Source organism: Mollisia scopiformis (assembly GCF_001500285.1).
Source record: "Mollisia scopiformis unplaced genomic scaffold LY89scaffold_11, whole genome shotgun sequence".
In the NCBI taxonomy this organism is placed as follows: Eukaryota; Fungi; Ascomycota; class Leotiomycetes; order Helotiales; family Mollisiaceae; genus Mollisia; species Mollisia scopiformis.
Window position 1 is genome coordinate 578,180 of NW_017263591.1, and position 13,489 is coordinate 591,668.

At 48.4% G+C, this 13,489-nt stretch overlaps 3 protein-coding genes across 3 annotated transcripts; 2 read left to right on the forward strand and 1 right to left on the reverse strand.

Moving 5' to 3' along the window:
• Positions 1–654: 654 nt before the first annotated feature.
• LY89DRAFT_53904 (uncharacterized protein) lies at positions 655–3,949 on the forward strand. The gene is made up of 3 exons (XM_018208141.1): positions 655–974; positions 1,030–1,218; positions 1,283–3,949. The coding sequence occupies exons 1-3, from the start codon at positions 844–846 to the stop codon at positions 3,768–3,770; spliced, it is 2,808 nt and encodes a 935-aa protein (XP_018071814.1). The 5' UTR covers positions 655–843; the 3' UTR covers positions 3,771–3,949.
• Positions 3,950–4,745: 796 nt separating this feature from the next.
• Positions 4,746–7,725, reverse strand: LY89DRAFT_584523 (P-loop containing nucleoside triphosphate hydrolase protein; the record flags this gene model as incomplete). The annotated part of the gene is made up of 4 exons (XM_018209270.1): positions 4,746–5,545; positions 5,600–6,349; positions 6,412–7,359; positions 7,413–7,725. Coding segments are annotated over 4 exons (2,811 nt in total), but the record flags the coding sequence as incomplete, so codon positions are not given.
• Positions 7,726–9,576: 1,851 nt separating this feature from the next.
• On the forward strand, positions 9,577–11,406 carry LY89DRAFT_54030 (uncharacterized protein). Its single transcript, XM_018208157.1, has 2 exons — positions 9,577–9,737; positions 9,868–11,406. Coding segments are annotated over exons 1-2 (1,425 nt in total). The 5' UTR covers positions 9,577–9,735; the 3' UTR covers positions 11,291–11,406.
• Positions 11,407–13,489: the final 2,083 nt, after the last annotated feature.

Sequence of the window (13,489 nt, forward strand, 5' to 3'; positions counted from 1 at the left end):
GAGCCGCAAAAGATCGACGATCGTTCACATGTAAGTGTGCAGACGGCTGTCGAGAGCTACACCCGAAAAGTGAAAATCGACAATGACGGCTCTGTCAACCTTGCGCAACGCCCGACATGGTTGCACAAATAACAAGAGAGGTGGTCGCCGGTCGCTGCCAAGCTGTAGGATTATTTGGGTCTTTTATTGAAGCTCGCGCCCTGCTGGAATTGGTCGAAGCCTGTACATGTATATTTTGTCGGGCACACCGGCATTTCCCCTCAAACATACTGCATAAATTGCGCATGTGTACGCCCTCCACACGGTTCACAGGCAAGTACCTTCACATGCGTGCATCAGTAAGCTGCCCGCAACTTTCAAATGAGCCAAGCTGAAATGCAGCCAGACTTATGTGATGCTTGTTCCACAAGCAATACTTGAATCTTGCAGGTTCTCAATAATGTGTTCGCAGGTGATTCGCTTGACCTGCAGCGATTCCATTGGCTTAGAGGTAGAATCAGGGGGAGGATATTGCTTAGCCGTGCGTGAGCGATTTTTAATTGTGGTAAATTGACCCGGATGCATCTGGAGGCATTAATAATGATGAAGCTTGAAAGTTGTGTTTCACAAAGGACACCCCTGCCTAGCAGGCTCCGACTGACGCATTTGCGAAGGTCAAGTCAACAAGTCTATTAGCGTAGCTTATAGTTCACTCAAAGGCAATCGAGGTCCTGCAGGTGCATTGATTATCGCAATATCTGGCTTGAATTCTCAGCTCTTTGGACCATACGCTCGAATACCCACTGCTTCTTTCTTGCCTGCTTCGGCTCAGTATTGAATTATCTTCCCGAGTAATCATTGCAGATGTCTGGAAGGGAGAAGGCAACGTATCTGGTCTATCAGCAAGGGCGGGACCCAGACAAGTTGAAGTTGGGCAATCTTCTCTTCTTTCCACGAAATCCTCAGGAGAGAGAACCCTTTTCCTGTCCATACGAGTAAGTCCTACGCGCAAAGTAAAGCCGGTCACGAAATCTTTGCTAAGTATTCTAGACTGGATGACTTATCTGAGTGGACCGGCAAGCCTCAGATCGACGCAGATCTCGCGATTGATGTTCAAATATCACACGATGTATCTGGCTCTGTAAGCCTGTCCACAGTCTTTGGAGGAGATGTGAGCAATTCACGCAGTTCTCAACTTCATCTTGAGGGAAAGAACGCTCGTAGATACCAGATTGATCAGTAAGTGAGCTTTGCCTACTGTCTCCAAGGCCTCATTTTGACTCATATTTAACTCTTTGCATAGAGCTACAGACTTCTTGAACAGGGTCGTCCTAGCATCTCCCGGAGCCAGAGAATGGCTTAACTCGCGCACCGCCGTATCCGAGAAGATTTATCACTTGAACAAGCTGAAACTTGGTAAAGCAAGGCATCCACAGATCTGGCTGGTCACGGGAATTCAGCTACTTTCCGAAGTGAGTCTTCGCAATGAGACGAACACGGCTTCAAAGGGTAGAGTCTCCGTGCAGATTCCACCCCCTGAGCCTGTCTCTGGGGTAGCAAGTATTTTACTCAATAATGGTGGAGTGGGTGCCAAAGGCACGATCTCAAATGGAGCAACGAATGCCGTCAAGTTTAGCCACAAAGAGGAACGGGTATGGGCGGCGCAATTCAGACGCTTGAAGCTTGACTTCGTCAAGAAAGCGGCAATCCAATCATCTCTCGTCAAGGAGATCTCGCTTCTCGACCTTCAGGATCTTGGCCAAGCAGGCATGAAAGGTGACGCACAGCAGGAGTTGGACAAAGCAGCCGAGGTGGTCGACGACGATGAGGTGGATCTGGGTGATATGGAGGCTAATATCACCCAGGAAGATTGGGACACCTTCGACAAGCTCCTGAATGCTTCTAAAAAGAGAGCCTTACTCATCGGGGGTTCCGAAAAGTCTCTGAACGGCGTCCGGCACGATCTTACGGCCATGTCAGATCTCCTCATTGCTCGTGGCTTTGACATAACGCTGTGCTACGGCGAGAGTGCTACGAGAGACGGTATTATCAGGGCATGGCGTCATCTAATTCAGCAGACATCCAAAGAGGATGCCGTCGTCGTCTATTACTCGGGACATGGAGGTTGCGCTCCGAAGAACTCCGGTCCAGGACTCCCATTGCAGTACCTGCTTCCGACAGACATCGAAGAATCGAAACCTGGCGATTTTCGAGGCATACTCGATGTGGAGGTCTCCCATCTTGCTAGAGGTCTCACGAACAAGACCAGAAACGTCACGATCATACTTGACTGCTGTCACGCTGAGCTAATGTCTCGTGGGCCGTTTCAAGTGAGGTTCTATGCACCTGTATCCCGCGAAACTCTTGAGAATCATAGGAGACAGTTGCAGGAGTCTGGTTTCTTCGATCAGAGTAGCTTCTATCTCGAAGGGAATCCGCACTCGGTCCGTGTAGTTGCTTGCGGGAGTGATCAAGGGGCCTACGAAGTCTTTATTTCCGATAAAGATCAAGTTTCCATGGGACAGATGACCAGGGAGCTTGTGGCAGTGATCAAAGATGCAGGTGACAACATTATCTCTTGGGACGCCGTATTGGTACACCTGCGCAAGGTGTTGATGGACCCGAACATCTCGGCTTTTCAACGTCCACAGGTCGAAGGGGAGATGATGCGTGCGTTGTTCTCATTGGATCGACTTGACTACTGGGGTCAGCTTGGGCTGAAGCAGCGAGGAAATAATGTTATTCTGATGGGGGGCTTGTTAGCGGGCATTCGCGACGGTGATGAATATGCCATCATGCCTTTGACAGCCGTAGCTGTCGATCCAACCAAACAGATCGCAGTTGCTACAGTCCTTCATGTCATGCCTACAACTTCCAAGGTTCATGTGCAGTACTTTGGGTCTCATTGGAAACTCCCAGAGCGGTCGAAGGGCGGGGCAAAGGCTTTTCCACTTCGGATGATAAGACCAGAACTTGGGATCGAGGTCCTCGTCAATGACACAGCTCTCTCAGATCGACTTTCATCCCGCCTCTCCAAGTCTCGATTCGTGCATCACTTCAAGACGGGTAGCTATGAGCACGGCCCACTTGCTACAATCCAACAAGAGAACAACAAGCTGGTCTTGATCCATCATAGACCGCGGCCGGCACCAATCTTGAAGTACGAGATTCTGACCAATTCCAATCCAGGAGATGCAGTGGAAGATGCTATCTATCAAGTCGAAAAGCTCGCCAAATCGGATCACATGCTACAGATGAATGCCAAACCAAAATATACTCTGGACTGCTCTTCCGTCTCAATCACAATGGGTTGCGTTCAGGATTCATCCCCCGTGCCGCTGCCAGAGGGAGACCGCTCCGTCATTGAAGAACAGTACGTGTATGTGAAGATCCAAAACGATGGGACGCGTCAAGTCTTCGCATCCATATTCTTGGTAACTGGAATCGGGACTATCAGCTGGCTGTCTCGTGGCGATCCATCTGGTGTCGATATCCTTCCTAAGACTACATATACTTATGGTGAGAACAAATCCAACGAGGAGCTCGAAGGGACACGTCTCGTCTGGCCTAAATCAATACCCAGAAGCGGAGATCTCGATGAAAGTATCGTCGTTGTCTTGTCGAGTAGACATGTCGACCTAGGATTTCTCGGTACTGCCTACCGTCACACAACGGACATTGCGGGCCGTGAAGAAGCTGAAGACGTATTCGATCAACATGCTGACCAGGATTATCTGAAATATTCCGTCTACCATCTTGAATTCAAGTTCAAACCCAGAATATATGTATGAGAGAGAGGGAGAGCCCGCGCGGGGGACGGATCATTAGCGCGGACAGTTTTTGATATTGTTATCACTCAGATTGGACAAAGTCATGCTTCTATACCTATTTATGCTCTAATACCATTCTATATCTGCAACTTCACGTATAGGCGTAACTCTCTGAAGGGAACCAATGCTAGCCAACCCCTTTTCCTATTCTCGCTTATTTTTCTTGTCGAAAGTAATTACCTACCTAGTTGAACGATCATTCAAGCTAGCAGACTACAAATTCCAACAACAAGCCGATGATTTGAAGGCCGAAACCATCGAAGGATTGGTACGAAGCTGCTCAAATCGCCTTAGATTGCATGTATATTTTCTGTCTAGTCAGAGCCAGCCTCCCAGAGTATCGTCAGTCACGTAGTGGTAACCTCCTTGACATCTCCACCCATCCCCTTCTCGATCCCAATGATATCCATTCTCGCATGGTCCGCGCTTCTTCAGTGCCTTCAGTATAGCCTTTTCTCTAGCTTTATCAGAAAGTAACTTCTCTATCTTGTCCTTGATCTCTTTCAACCTTCGCATCTCATCCTCACTCAATTCTCTCTGCCGCGTCATCTTACTTATGAGTTCAGCGAGTTCCTTGCGTAGTTTTTCAATTTCACTATCCCTTGCCTCTCGTCGATCTTTCTGCTCTTTCTTCTGTTTTTGGACCTGGGTCCACGTGGCATCAGAGACACCTTCCTCGCGGAACGGAGGTATCTCAGCTGGTCCATTGTCGTCTTGGTCATCGGAACTTACAGGGCCCAAGGAGTGGACAGAACCCTCCTTTTCCACTTTCTCGTTTTCAGCATCAACAATTTCATCTAGTCCCGGGGCCGACGCGCTCAGCGGGGAGAAGGGTGGCTCGTCCTCTTGAATTGACGTGATCGAATGAACGCGCGCAAGGGGGTGGAACACACTTGTACTGCCTCTCCGTGCGCGATCTGTATACGTATGAGTGATCGGTGGAGGCGGCGCATTGCGGATCTCGTTGGCGATACGGAACGGATTAGCACTCGGGTCGAAAGGTGACACACTCGCATTCTTCTGCTCGTCTGTAGTATCCTTCTTAGATCGGGACTTGTGTGAAAATAACTCTTGATTGAGGCAGGCGAGTACTGTTTCCGCCGATACTGGTGGTATCTGATCCTGATCGTCATCATGCGTCTCGTGATCATGAAGAACTTCCTGCATATGTGTGGCTGCTATGCGCTTCGCAAAGGCCTGAATATGTCGTGCATTATTCCAAGACAGAAGAGAGCGAATCTCATCGAAGACTTTTAGAACCTTCATGTAGCCCTCTAAATATGAGTACTTGAGGAAAGGCGCCTGGACGTGTCTGTTTGCAAGCTCCCTCTGCAGCAAAGACATGCTGTCGCGCGAATTGATGTCCTCAAAGGCAATCTCTTCCGTGAACAACCCAGACAGCGCCGGTCTAGCGACCATTAGTTCCTCGATCTGGTAGGTTTGGCCAATGAGAATGACCACAATCTTTCCCGTGTTTTCTTCCCTCGTCAGGAACATGGTCAACTCGTTGGCGGCTTCACTGGCATAGTAACCCTCCTTGAGTTGGTGCGCATCATCTATAATGAGGACCTTGCCAAGAGCCTTCTGGAGCTGAGTCTTGGTCTTCGGAGCTGTCTGACCAACGTACTGGCCCACGAGGTCGGATACTGTGCAAGAAATAACCTCGTCTGTGGACAAGAATCCTATGTCATAAAAGACCTTGCCCATCTTATGAGCCGCTGTTGTTTTTCCAGTCCCTTTCAGCCAATCAGTAGAAAATTCAATGGCAGATCAACAGGGGAAATACATACCTGGGGGGCCTTTGAAGACAATGCAAGTCGGAACAAGAACTCGTGGTTCCACCTTGTATCTGTGGGCAGCCATCGACAACTTCTGATATCGTTCAAGCCTGGTGATGATTTTCTCTGCGACAAGTCCATCGAGAAGCAACCTGCAACTGCTTTCCCCACTGGATCCCCTAGCAAAGTCTGGATCGATGTCTTCTTGCTGAAATTCAACGTCGTAAGGTCTCTCTGGAATGGGAACCTTCGCATATCTTGCTTCATAATTCATCTTCGCTTTCGCCATCAAAGTCTCAACTTCTCCGGCATTGGAGAAGTTGGGACGCATTAAAGCTCTAGCGAAGATATCGCCAGCAACCCGGTACGCGTCGTCGGTAGCATTGAGATCCTGCTCATCCATCTTTTTTCGCATGATCTCTTCTAACTCGGGCTTAGAGAAGTTCTCGAATCGAAAGGCGTTCTCGATGGGGAACCTCCTGGAGAGACCTGGGTTCACATGGTGGAACATGTTTCGGAGCTTGTCTTCGTATCCAACAAGGATAACGCACCTATCTTCGCCCAAGACACCTTGGACTTCGGCGACAATAGTGTCGATAACACCATTGCGATAGGAGTCTGTCTGGCCATCGCCGGGATGTAGCATGTAAGCTTCGTCGATAACAAGAACTTTGCCTGCGGTCGAGGCTAAGATACCCCGTGTATTAGCCTCTGACTTTCCAACGGCGTCACCGATAAAGTCGGAAGGATTCTTTAGTACGACTAAGAACGTATTCATGGTCAGCCACTAAGGTCACTATGGGTATGAGGTTAGTAATACGAACCATCTCCACGACTGAGAAGACCTAAGTCAGCAAGAATCCGGCCATATAGTCTGGCTACTGTCGTCTTTCCCGTTCCTGGTGAACCGACAAAGACTTGGTTCAGGGGAACACGGATCGGACGACGCTCGGATATTTCTCGTCTGTAATTGGATTCAATAAGGCCAAAGAAGTTCTCTACAGCCTTCTTGACAGCATCGAGGCCGATGAGCTCCTTCAACTCTTTCCACGCCTTGCTCTTTTTCTTGGCAATGGACGGATCAGGTCCTATCAAGTCCTCCTTTGTGAAAAAGAATCGATTCGGATCTTTATGCTTGACTTTGTCGTTCTTGTGCTTTCGAACTTCTTCTCTTATTCGTAGAGCTTGGCGCTCGGATATCGTGGCGAGAAGGTTTTCAACAGCTCGCGCGTTCCCGAACCCTTTGCTCCCACGGCCTAGTCCAAGTCGACGAATAGCAATGTGCATGTACAAGCCGTGCAGTCCATCCTCCACTCTCATCTTCCCACTATATCTCTTTTCGATCTTGTCACACAATATTCTCCAAAGCTCGTCGTCGGTAAAGTCTTCAAAGTGTATTGTGTATGGTATTCGACTTCCCAGTCCCGGATTGTGTTCAAAGAAGACCTCCATCTCGTTCTTATAGCCCACGAAGATGACAAGTAGCTTTCCAATGTTCTTTTCCATTTCCGTCAAGATGATATCGAGGACTTGGCGCCCCTCACTGGACGCATGTGGAGCGACAAGTTGGTAAGCTTCGTCGACGAAGAGAGTGCCGCCACCGGCGTCCTTGACCAGCTTCTTGATACTCTTCTTTGCCCCCTTCGCCCCCTTGAACGCCATCGTGGCGCCAGACCTTACCTTGAGAGATTTCTTAGAGGGATCATCGCTTGACTCAATTGCTCCCACATCTCTCATGAAGGCCGCAAATAGATTGGCAACAGTTGTCTTGCCTAAATAGCTCTTGTCAATATACGCAAAGAGTTAGAGAGATAGGGTTTTATACCGGTACCAGGATTTCCTTGAAAGATCACATTAAAACGCTCCGTCTTCAGATTGATGTTTTGTTCTCCGCAGGTATCAATCTTAGCTTTGATGGCAAGGAATTGCGCCTTGACTTCTTCGAGCCCGACAAGTGCCATAAGATCGTCGAGAGGCTTCGCCCACTTCTTGTCACAGATTTCTTGGTCTTCTCTCTTCTGCTGCTCCCACTCTCCCGCTGCATTGGATGGCTTCACTTGAAATCTTCGAGCAGCTGCAAGCGCATCGGGCACTACCACTTTCTCGCCGTCTAGCCCTGTGGATAAGATCGGAGTCATTGATTCTTCGGCAAGACTTTGCTGTGATTGCTTGCTATTGAGGTCAGGATCAGATTTTGGATCTCCAGTCTCCTCTTCCTTGGCAGACCAGAATGAAGTTCTTCGCGAAGACTTGCCGCTTGAAGTGCCAGGCATGGCCACAACCGTGGGAAATTTCGGAGAGGATGGGTCGCTGGGCCCAGGGGAAGATGAAGAGGTGGCTGCCACTGCCAAAGATTCCGAACTGTTGTGATTTGGTGTGCCATGCACAGAGCCAGCATCTTCTGTCAGTGATTCCATACAAGGCTTCTCTATTGTGGATTCGTGGTCAAGATCCTCTCTTGATAACTCTGGGTCAGAGGCTCCAGTGGGAGGCCCAGGGCTCACATCATCAATTTCTGGTTCAAGGTCAGAGTTCCCACTCGGCATTCCGTGATCAGCATCTTCAGTTCGTGATTCGACGCTGGATTTTTCACTTGGCTGTTCATCTCCACAGTCTTCAGTTCCTGTTTCGACGCCGGAGTCTTCACTTGCCGGTCTCTGAAGAACATCTTCAGTATGTGGGTCGAAACCAGCTTCGTCACTTGGCTGCTCATGGCCTACAACTTCAGACCGTGATTCAGAGCTAGAATCTTCTGCTGGTGGCTCATAATTGCCGGAGTCTTCAGCTGGTGGTGGTTCAAGGCTAGAGATTTCTTCTGCTTCTGGAGATTCAGGCTTGCTGTCTCTTTTGAGGTCGTCCTCCTCAGTTTGTATGCTCTCATCTAACGCTTCGGACGACTCCTCAAGATCAACTGGGGGAGACTTTTGTGGATTATGAACAGAGTGTGTTTCTGTATTCACGTCTACCTTTTTCAGGTCAGAAGTATCTATGAGTTCCTTCACTACTGTTTGGGGCGGCTCTGTAAAAGAGTGAGCTCAGGCTTGAAGGTCTGGAGGGTCTACGACAACCCACCTTTATGTAAAGCTTCTTCCTCTGCTTCTAAGACGTCGACTTCTGTATGACTTTCTGCTTGAGGCCATAGTGCTCCTGCCGAAGTAAGAGGGACTGAATCCATGTGGGAGGTGCGTAAATGGTCAGTTGTGGAGAGACTTCTGTATAGCGGAAATCTCTGAAGAATGTCGACAGCGCGCAATTAAGATGTATTGCTAGGTAAGTGCCTTGTGCGAAGTTCATAGGGGTCTCAGGGCGCCTGCATTGCGCAACTTTCGTTACTGACACGTGAGTTCTGACCCGGCTCTTGTTGACTGTCCGAGAAAGACGTGCGTATCCCTTTGATTTTAGGCATGCATGGATTCCTGCGTACTCGGTCATCCCCAGCCTCGAATGCCCGGAGTACTTGCATACACCATAGCTGCACGGCGAATGCAAGAGGATGCACGGCGTCGTTGACAGCCAGCGCCTTGCCGTGCCACGTCATAATTAAGGGCATTTCTAGATATTGCCAAACAGCAACCGCTTTGGCTCGAGGGAAATTGTCTTGCAGAAAACTTGACTTGGAAGCACAGGGACAATGATAATGCATTAGGAGTAGACCTCGAAAGGCGCAACATCGGCTGCACGTCAAGCTAAAGAGCCTCACGTATATCCCATGAAAGCGATGGGTCAATCACCAATTACTCGATTTCTCGAAAGCTCTTTCTTGAAGTCAGTTGAATCAAGTAAAAGTCGGGACAATTGAGACCGCAAATTCCTCTCAACGAATGTTCCTGTCAAGCCTTTCGTCAACTATTATGAGCTTTTTGACGACTTGTGCTCACCTTTCAGCCAGCCTCCCAACATTGAAAGGCGGAAAACGACACTGCCGACGGACGCTCTATGCATACGCCCTCCACCCTGCTGCAGCCGGCTTTGTCATATATACAGGGACCCTCGCGTATTCGGGGAACATCATCACTCCGCTCCTGGAGCGAGTCCGCTGGCCAATCAAATAGAGAATGCAAACAATGTGTTCGAGATGAGACTTCGTGAATTGAAGGTCATATCAAAAAATTCTCAGAAGAATTCAAATCACTCGGAAGCTATTCACAATGTAAGCCATATTCTTTGTTGCCCGTGGTCGTTCGGTAGGTATTACCAGCCTCCAGATGTCCACACCATGTCCCAATCTTCTCTTCCAAGTTCCTTGCGTCCAAAAGCACTCTCTGACAAATAAACCAAAGGAACTTGACCGAACAAGCTCAAATATTACACCAGAACTATATTCGTACCGGATCGAAGCCAGCATTGGAATCTGCGGTCAAATTAACACAGAAGGCCGTAGATACGACACATCCAGCGGATCCGGACCTTACGGAAGCATTATTCCAGCTGTCTATCCTGCTTGGATTGAGATATGAACTTACGAAGAATGCCGATGACGCGAGAATGGCAGTAGATGCCGCTGAGAAGGCTGTTGATGCTGCCCCGTTGAGTCAACTAGAACGCGCGGCTCTCTTCAGCAACCTGGCGACCCGACTTTCTAGGAAATTTGAGCTTACGAGATGTATCAACGACATTGATCGGGCCATCGAGCTGTCTGAGACAGTGAAAGATGAGACGCCGCCTGGTGACTCGAGACGAGCTATGCGCTTGAATAACCTTTCAAATTTTCTTGAGATGCGATTCCAACAGACGCTCGTGGAGGACGACATAAATCGTGCTGTACGGACTACAAACTTGGCACTTGATGCGATAGTCGACGATACGGATCGAGCCCCGATACTAAACACTAAATCAACAATGCTCAGGTCGCGCTTCGAAAAACTAGGGAATGTGGAAGATTTCAGCAAAGCCGTTAGATCTGCCAAGGAAGCTGTTTTTCTCACTCCTCCTGGAGATTCAAAAAGGACTCTCAGATTGCATAATCTCCGAGCACTCCTAGATCATCCAATTTCAGTTCCCATGAATGTCAAAAACATCAGTGAGCTCATAGACGTCGCTAGAGTAAGAGTTGAGGTCACGCCAATCATGCAGACCAACAGAGCAACTGCACTGAAGCCTCTCAGAGATCTCTTGGTGTTACGCCACGAGCAACAACGGTCAATCGGTGACTTGGACGAGGCCATCGAAGCTACTAAATGTGCACTTGACATGACTTCTGACGACGCAGATGCCGTATACATAATGAACGACCTGGGATCCCTCCTTGGCCTCCGATTTCAAGAGCTGAAGCAGCTGAGAGATATAAATGAAGCTGTACGGCTTACCGAAATGGCCGTGGGTACCCCTCATCCCGACTTTACGGTTTTGCCTTTCTGGCTGAAAGACTTGGGGACCTGGCTTGCCCTTAGATCTGAACACATTGGATCAGAAGCTGATCTTGACCGAGCTATTGTGGTTTTTGAAATGGCTTTAGGCATGACTAGCAACGACTTTCCAGATCAAGTCGAACTCCTAGGGTCACTGGGATCTTGGCTTGAGACTCGATTTGATAAGACTGCCAATATGCCCGACATCAATCGCGCTCTTGAGGTCTGTGAGATTGCTTTCGATGCCACGTCTTTAGATCACCCCGAAAGAGAGAATCTGCTCATTCTACGAAGTAGGCTTCTCCAACGAGTGGAAGAAAAAGCTAGAGTTGTATGGGAAGTGTCGAGCGAGTAGAAAGTGTCGCCATTGAGCGCGTCAGCACATGACTTCTTGAGTCGCTTTCAGCTCTTTTGCCAAAAGTAATTTGGCTGTATTCCATAGTGCCTCGTGTGACCTTCAGCGCAAGCACACTCACCACTCGTGTCAGCCTCCCTAAGTGATCACATATCACTACTTGGTACAGATTGTACAGTATCATATCGGACTTTCAAGGCGAGGTAATGTCATCAAGTACTCTTGCGGCTTCTACAATCCACTACTGGAACGCGATGAGATCCGCTTGCTTTTGTTGCAACCTCTTCTGTGCCAGAGCCTCATCAAATGCACAATCATACACACGAGGCTCCAAGACGAACCTAAATATGATTCACTTTCATACACGTGCGGTGGGGCAAATTCGAGGACCATTCAGATCAACGGCGTGGAAGTTGCTGTCAGGGAAATCCTCTGGGAAGCCCTGCATCATCTAGCACCTTCGATTGGAGTTCGAATCTTGTGGATATATGCGATATGCATCAACCAAGATAGCGATCTTGATAGAAACCATCAAGTAGCTCAGATGGGTAGGATCTACAGCCAAGCCTCAAATGTTCTTGTCTGGCTTGGATCTTCGACCACGTAGAGCATCGAAATTTTTCGCATGTTGGGCAATCCATACGAGTGGCGAGAGATCTTCAAATCCCCTTCTTCGCTCAATTAGTGCTTGGAGAATCTGGTATTGTTATACCGCCGAGAATACTGGACAAGACTGTGGATTGTGCAAGAAGTCATTCTCGCCTCGTCAATATCGATCCAATGTGGTGCACAATCGTGCCATTGGCTTCGATTGCGCTGGTTTCTCGACACGATCGGGATGAGATGTGACGCAGCTACTTCTCCGTCCTTCGCGGACAACAAATCACTTTCCGAAATCGGCTCTTCGATCTTACTTCGACTTGTACGCCAAAGAAATCTGAATCGCCACGGGTACAAAATTTCACCAAAATCGGAACATGATAATTATAGGTTCTTTCCTACGCCAGTTTAGTCCGAAGACTTCGACCATGCAAAACTAAAGCAGCATCTACGTCCACTACTCAACGTTTGCTTGCGATACAGCCAGGCGTGCCAAGACCCAAGAGACAAAGTGTTTAGGTTGCGCAATCTCGCAGCTGATTGCTGTAAAAAGGCAACACGTGTTGAGTATAAACTCTCGCTACAGCAGATATTCGCAAGTGTTGTTGACCATCATGTCAAGAAGAATCACCTCAGCTCAACTAATGTGTGGGGAAGGTCGCAGCTCTTCCAAGTACGCAAAATTTCTGGCCTTATCTCGAGCGACTTTCTCAAGATTATCCTTCAGTTCAAAAAGCTTATGCATGTACCAGGGTACGATTTCTTTCACTCAATCATGGAAGCAAACACAAAGGACTTGGCCTTTTATCATCACCGTGTGGAGAAAAAGCAGGAGAACTGCTAAGAATCGAGGGGTCGTTTAAGGATTTATTGAGTGACGCGAGCTCTGGACATGAATGCCTATTTTATCATATGCCCATGCCAGAGATCGACACAAGGGTTTGAGTCTCGATATAGTCAAGAGGCTGTGCAATCACTCGTACTCAGAGGTAGCGTCATCTGTTATTAGCAATGCATGCGCTCGATTTTAGAAGATAGCTATGTTGACTATTTGTTTCGCCGTCTCCTTTTCTCTGCAGAGCTTCCCAATGAATATCCATCATACCAACCTCGTGTTGAACACTCGTTTCGACATCTAGAACATGTCGATAAGAAGAAGTCCGAGCAAATGCTAAGTCACCTTAATCAACCCCTTTCTTCTCACGTGTTGCTCATAGGCGAGCAGTCCAACAATCGGCTAGCATGGAAAGTGACCTTTCCAAGGTTAAGATTAACATCTAATATCCGTGCTTATCCGCAGCAGCCCACCCTTTTGTGTTAAAAGCTTTCACACCTGCACTTGTTCGTGATACACGCACTATCGATACCCACCAAGTCTCAGATTGTCAGTGGAAGAATCCACTTCTTCTTAGTGTCTTCCATTGACCATGAACTAGCCAATTTGGCTATCCCCGCTGCGCCACCAGGAAGGCTTTGGCATGAATCGATTGATCTCTGGAAAGGCAGAGCCTCGGTTGAGATCTCCGGGATCTGCTTTATTCAGGTCTGAAGTTTTCGAAAGGGTTGAGAAAGCATTCTACGTGTTAATAAAGAACTCTC

Excerpts from the sequence above, each read along its gene's own strand:
- LY89DRAFT_53904 (XM_018208141.1), top strand. The coding sequence starts at position 844 with ATGTCTGGAAGGGAGAAGGCAACGTATCTGGTCTATCAGCAAGGGCGG. Across the intron at positions 975-1,029 it reads CCCTTTTCCTGTCCATACGA|ACTGGATGACTTATCTGAGT; the intron begins GTAAGTCCTACG and ends TAAGTATTCTAG. Across the intron at positions 1,219-1,282 it reads CGTAGATACCAGATTGATCA|AGCTACAGACTTCTTGAACA; the intron begins GTAAGTGAGCTT and ends CTCTTTGCATAG.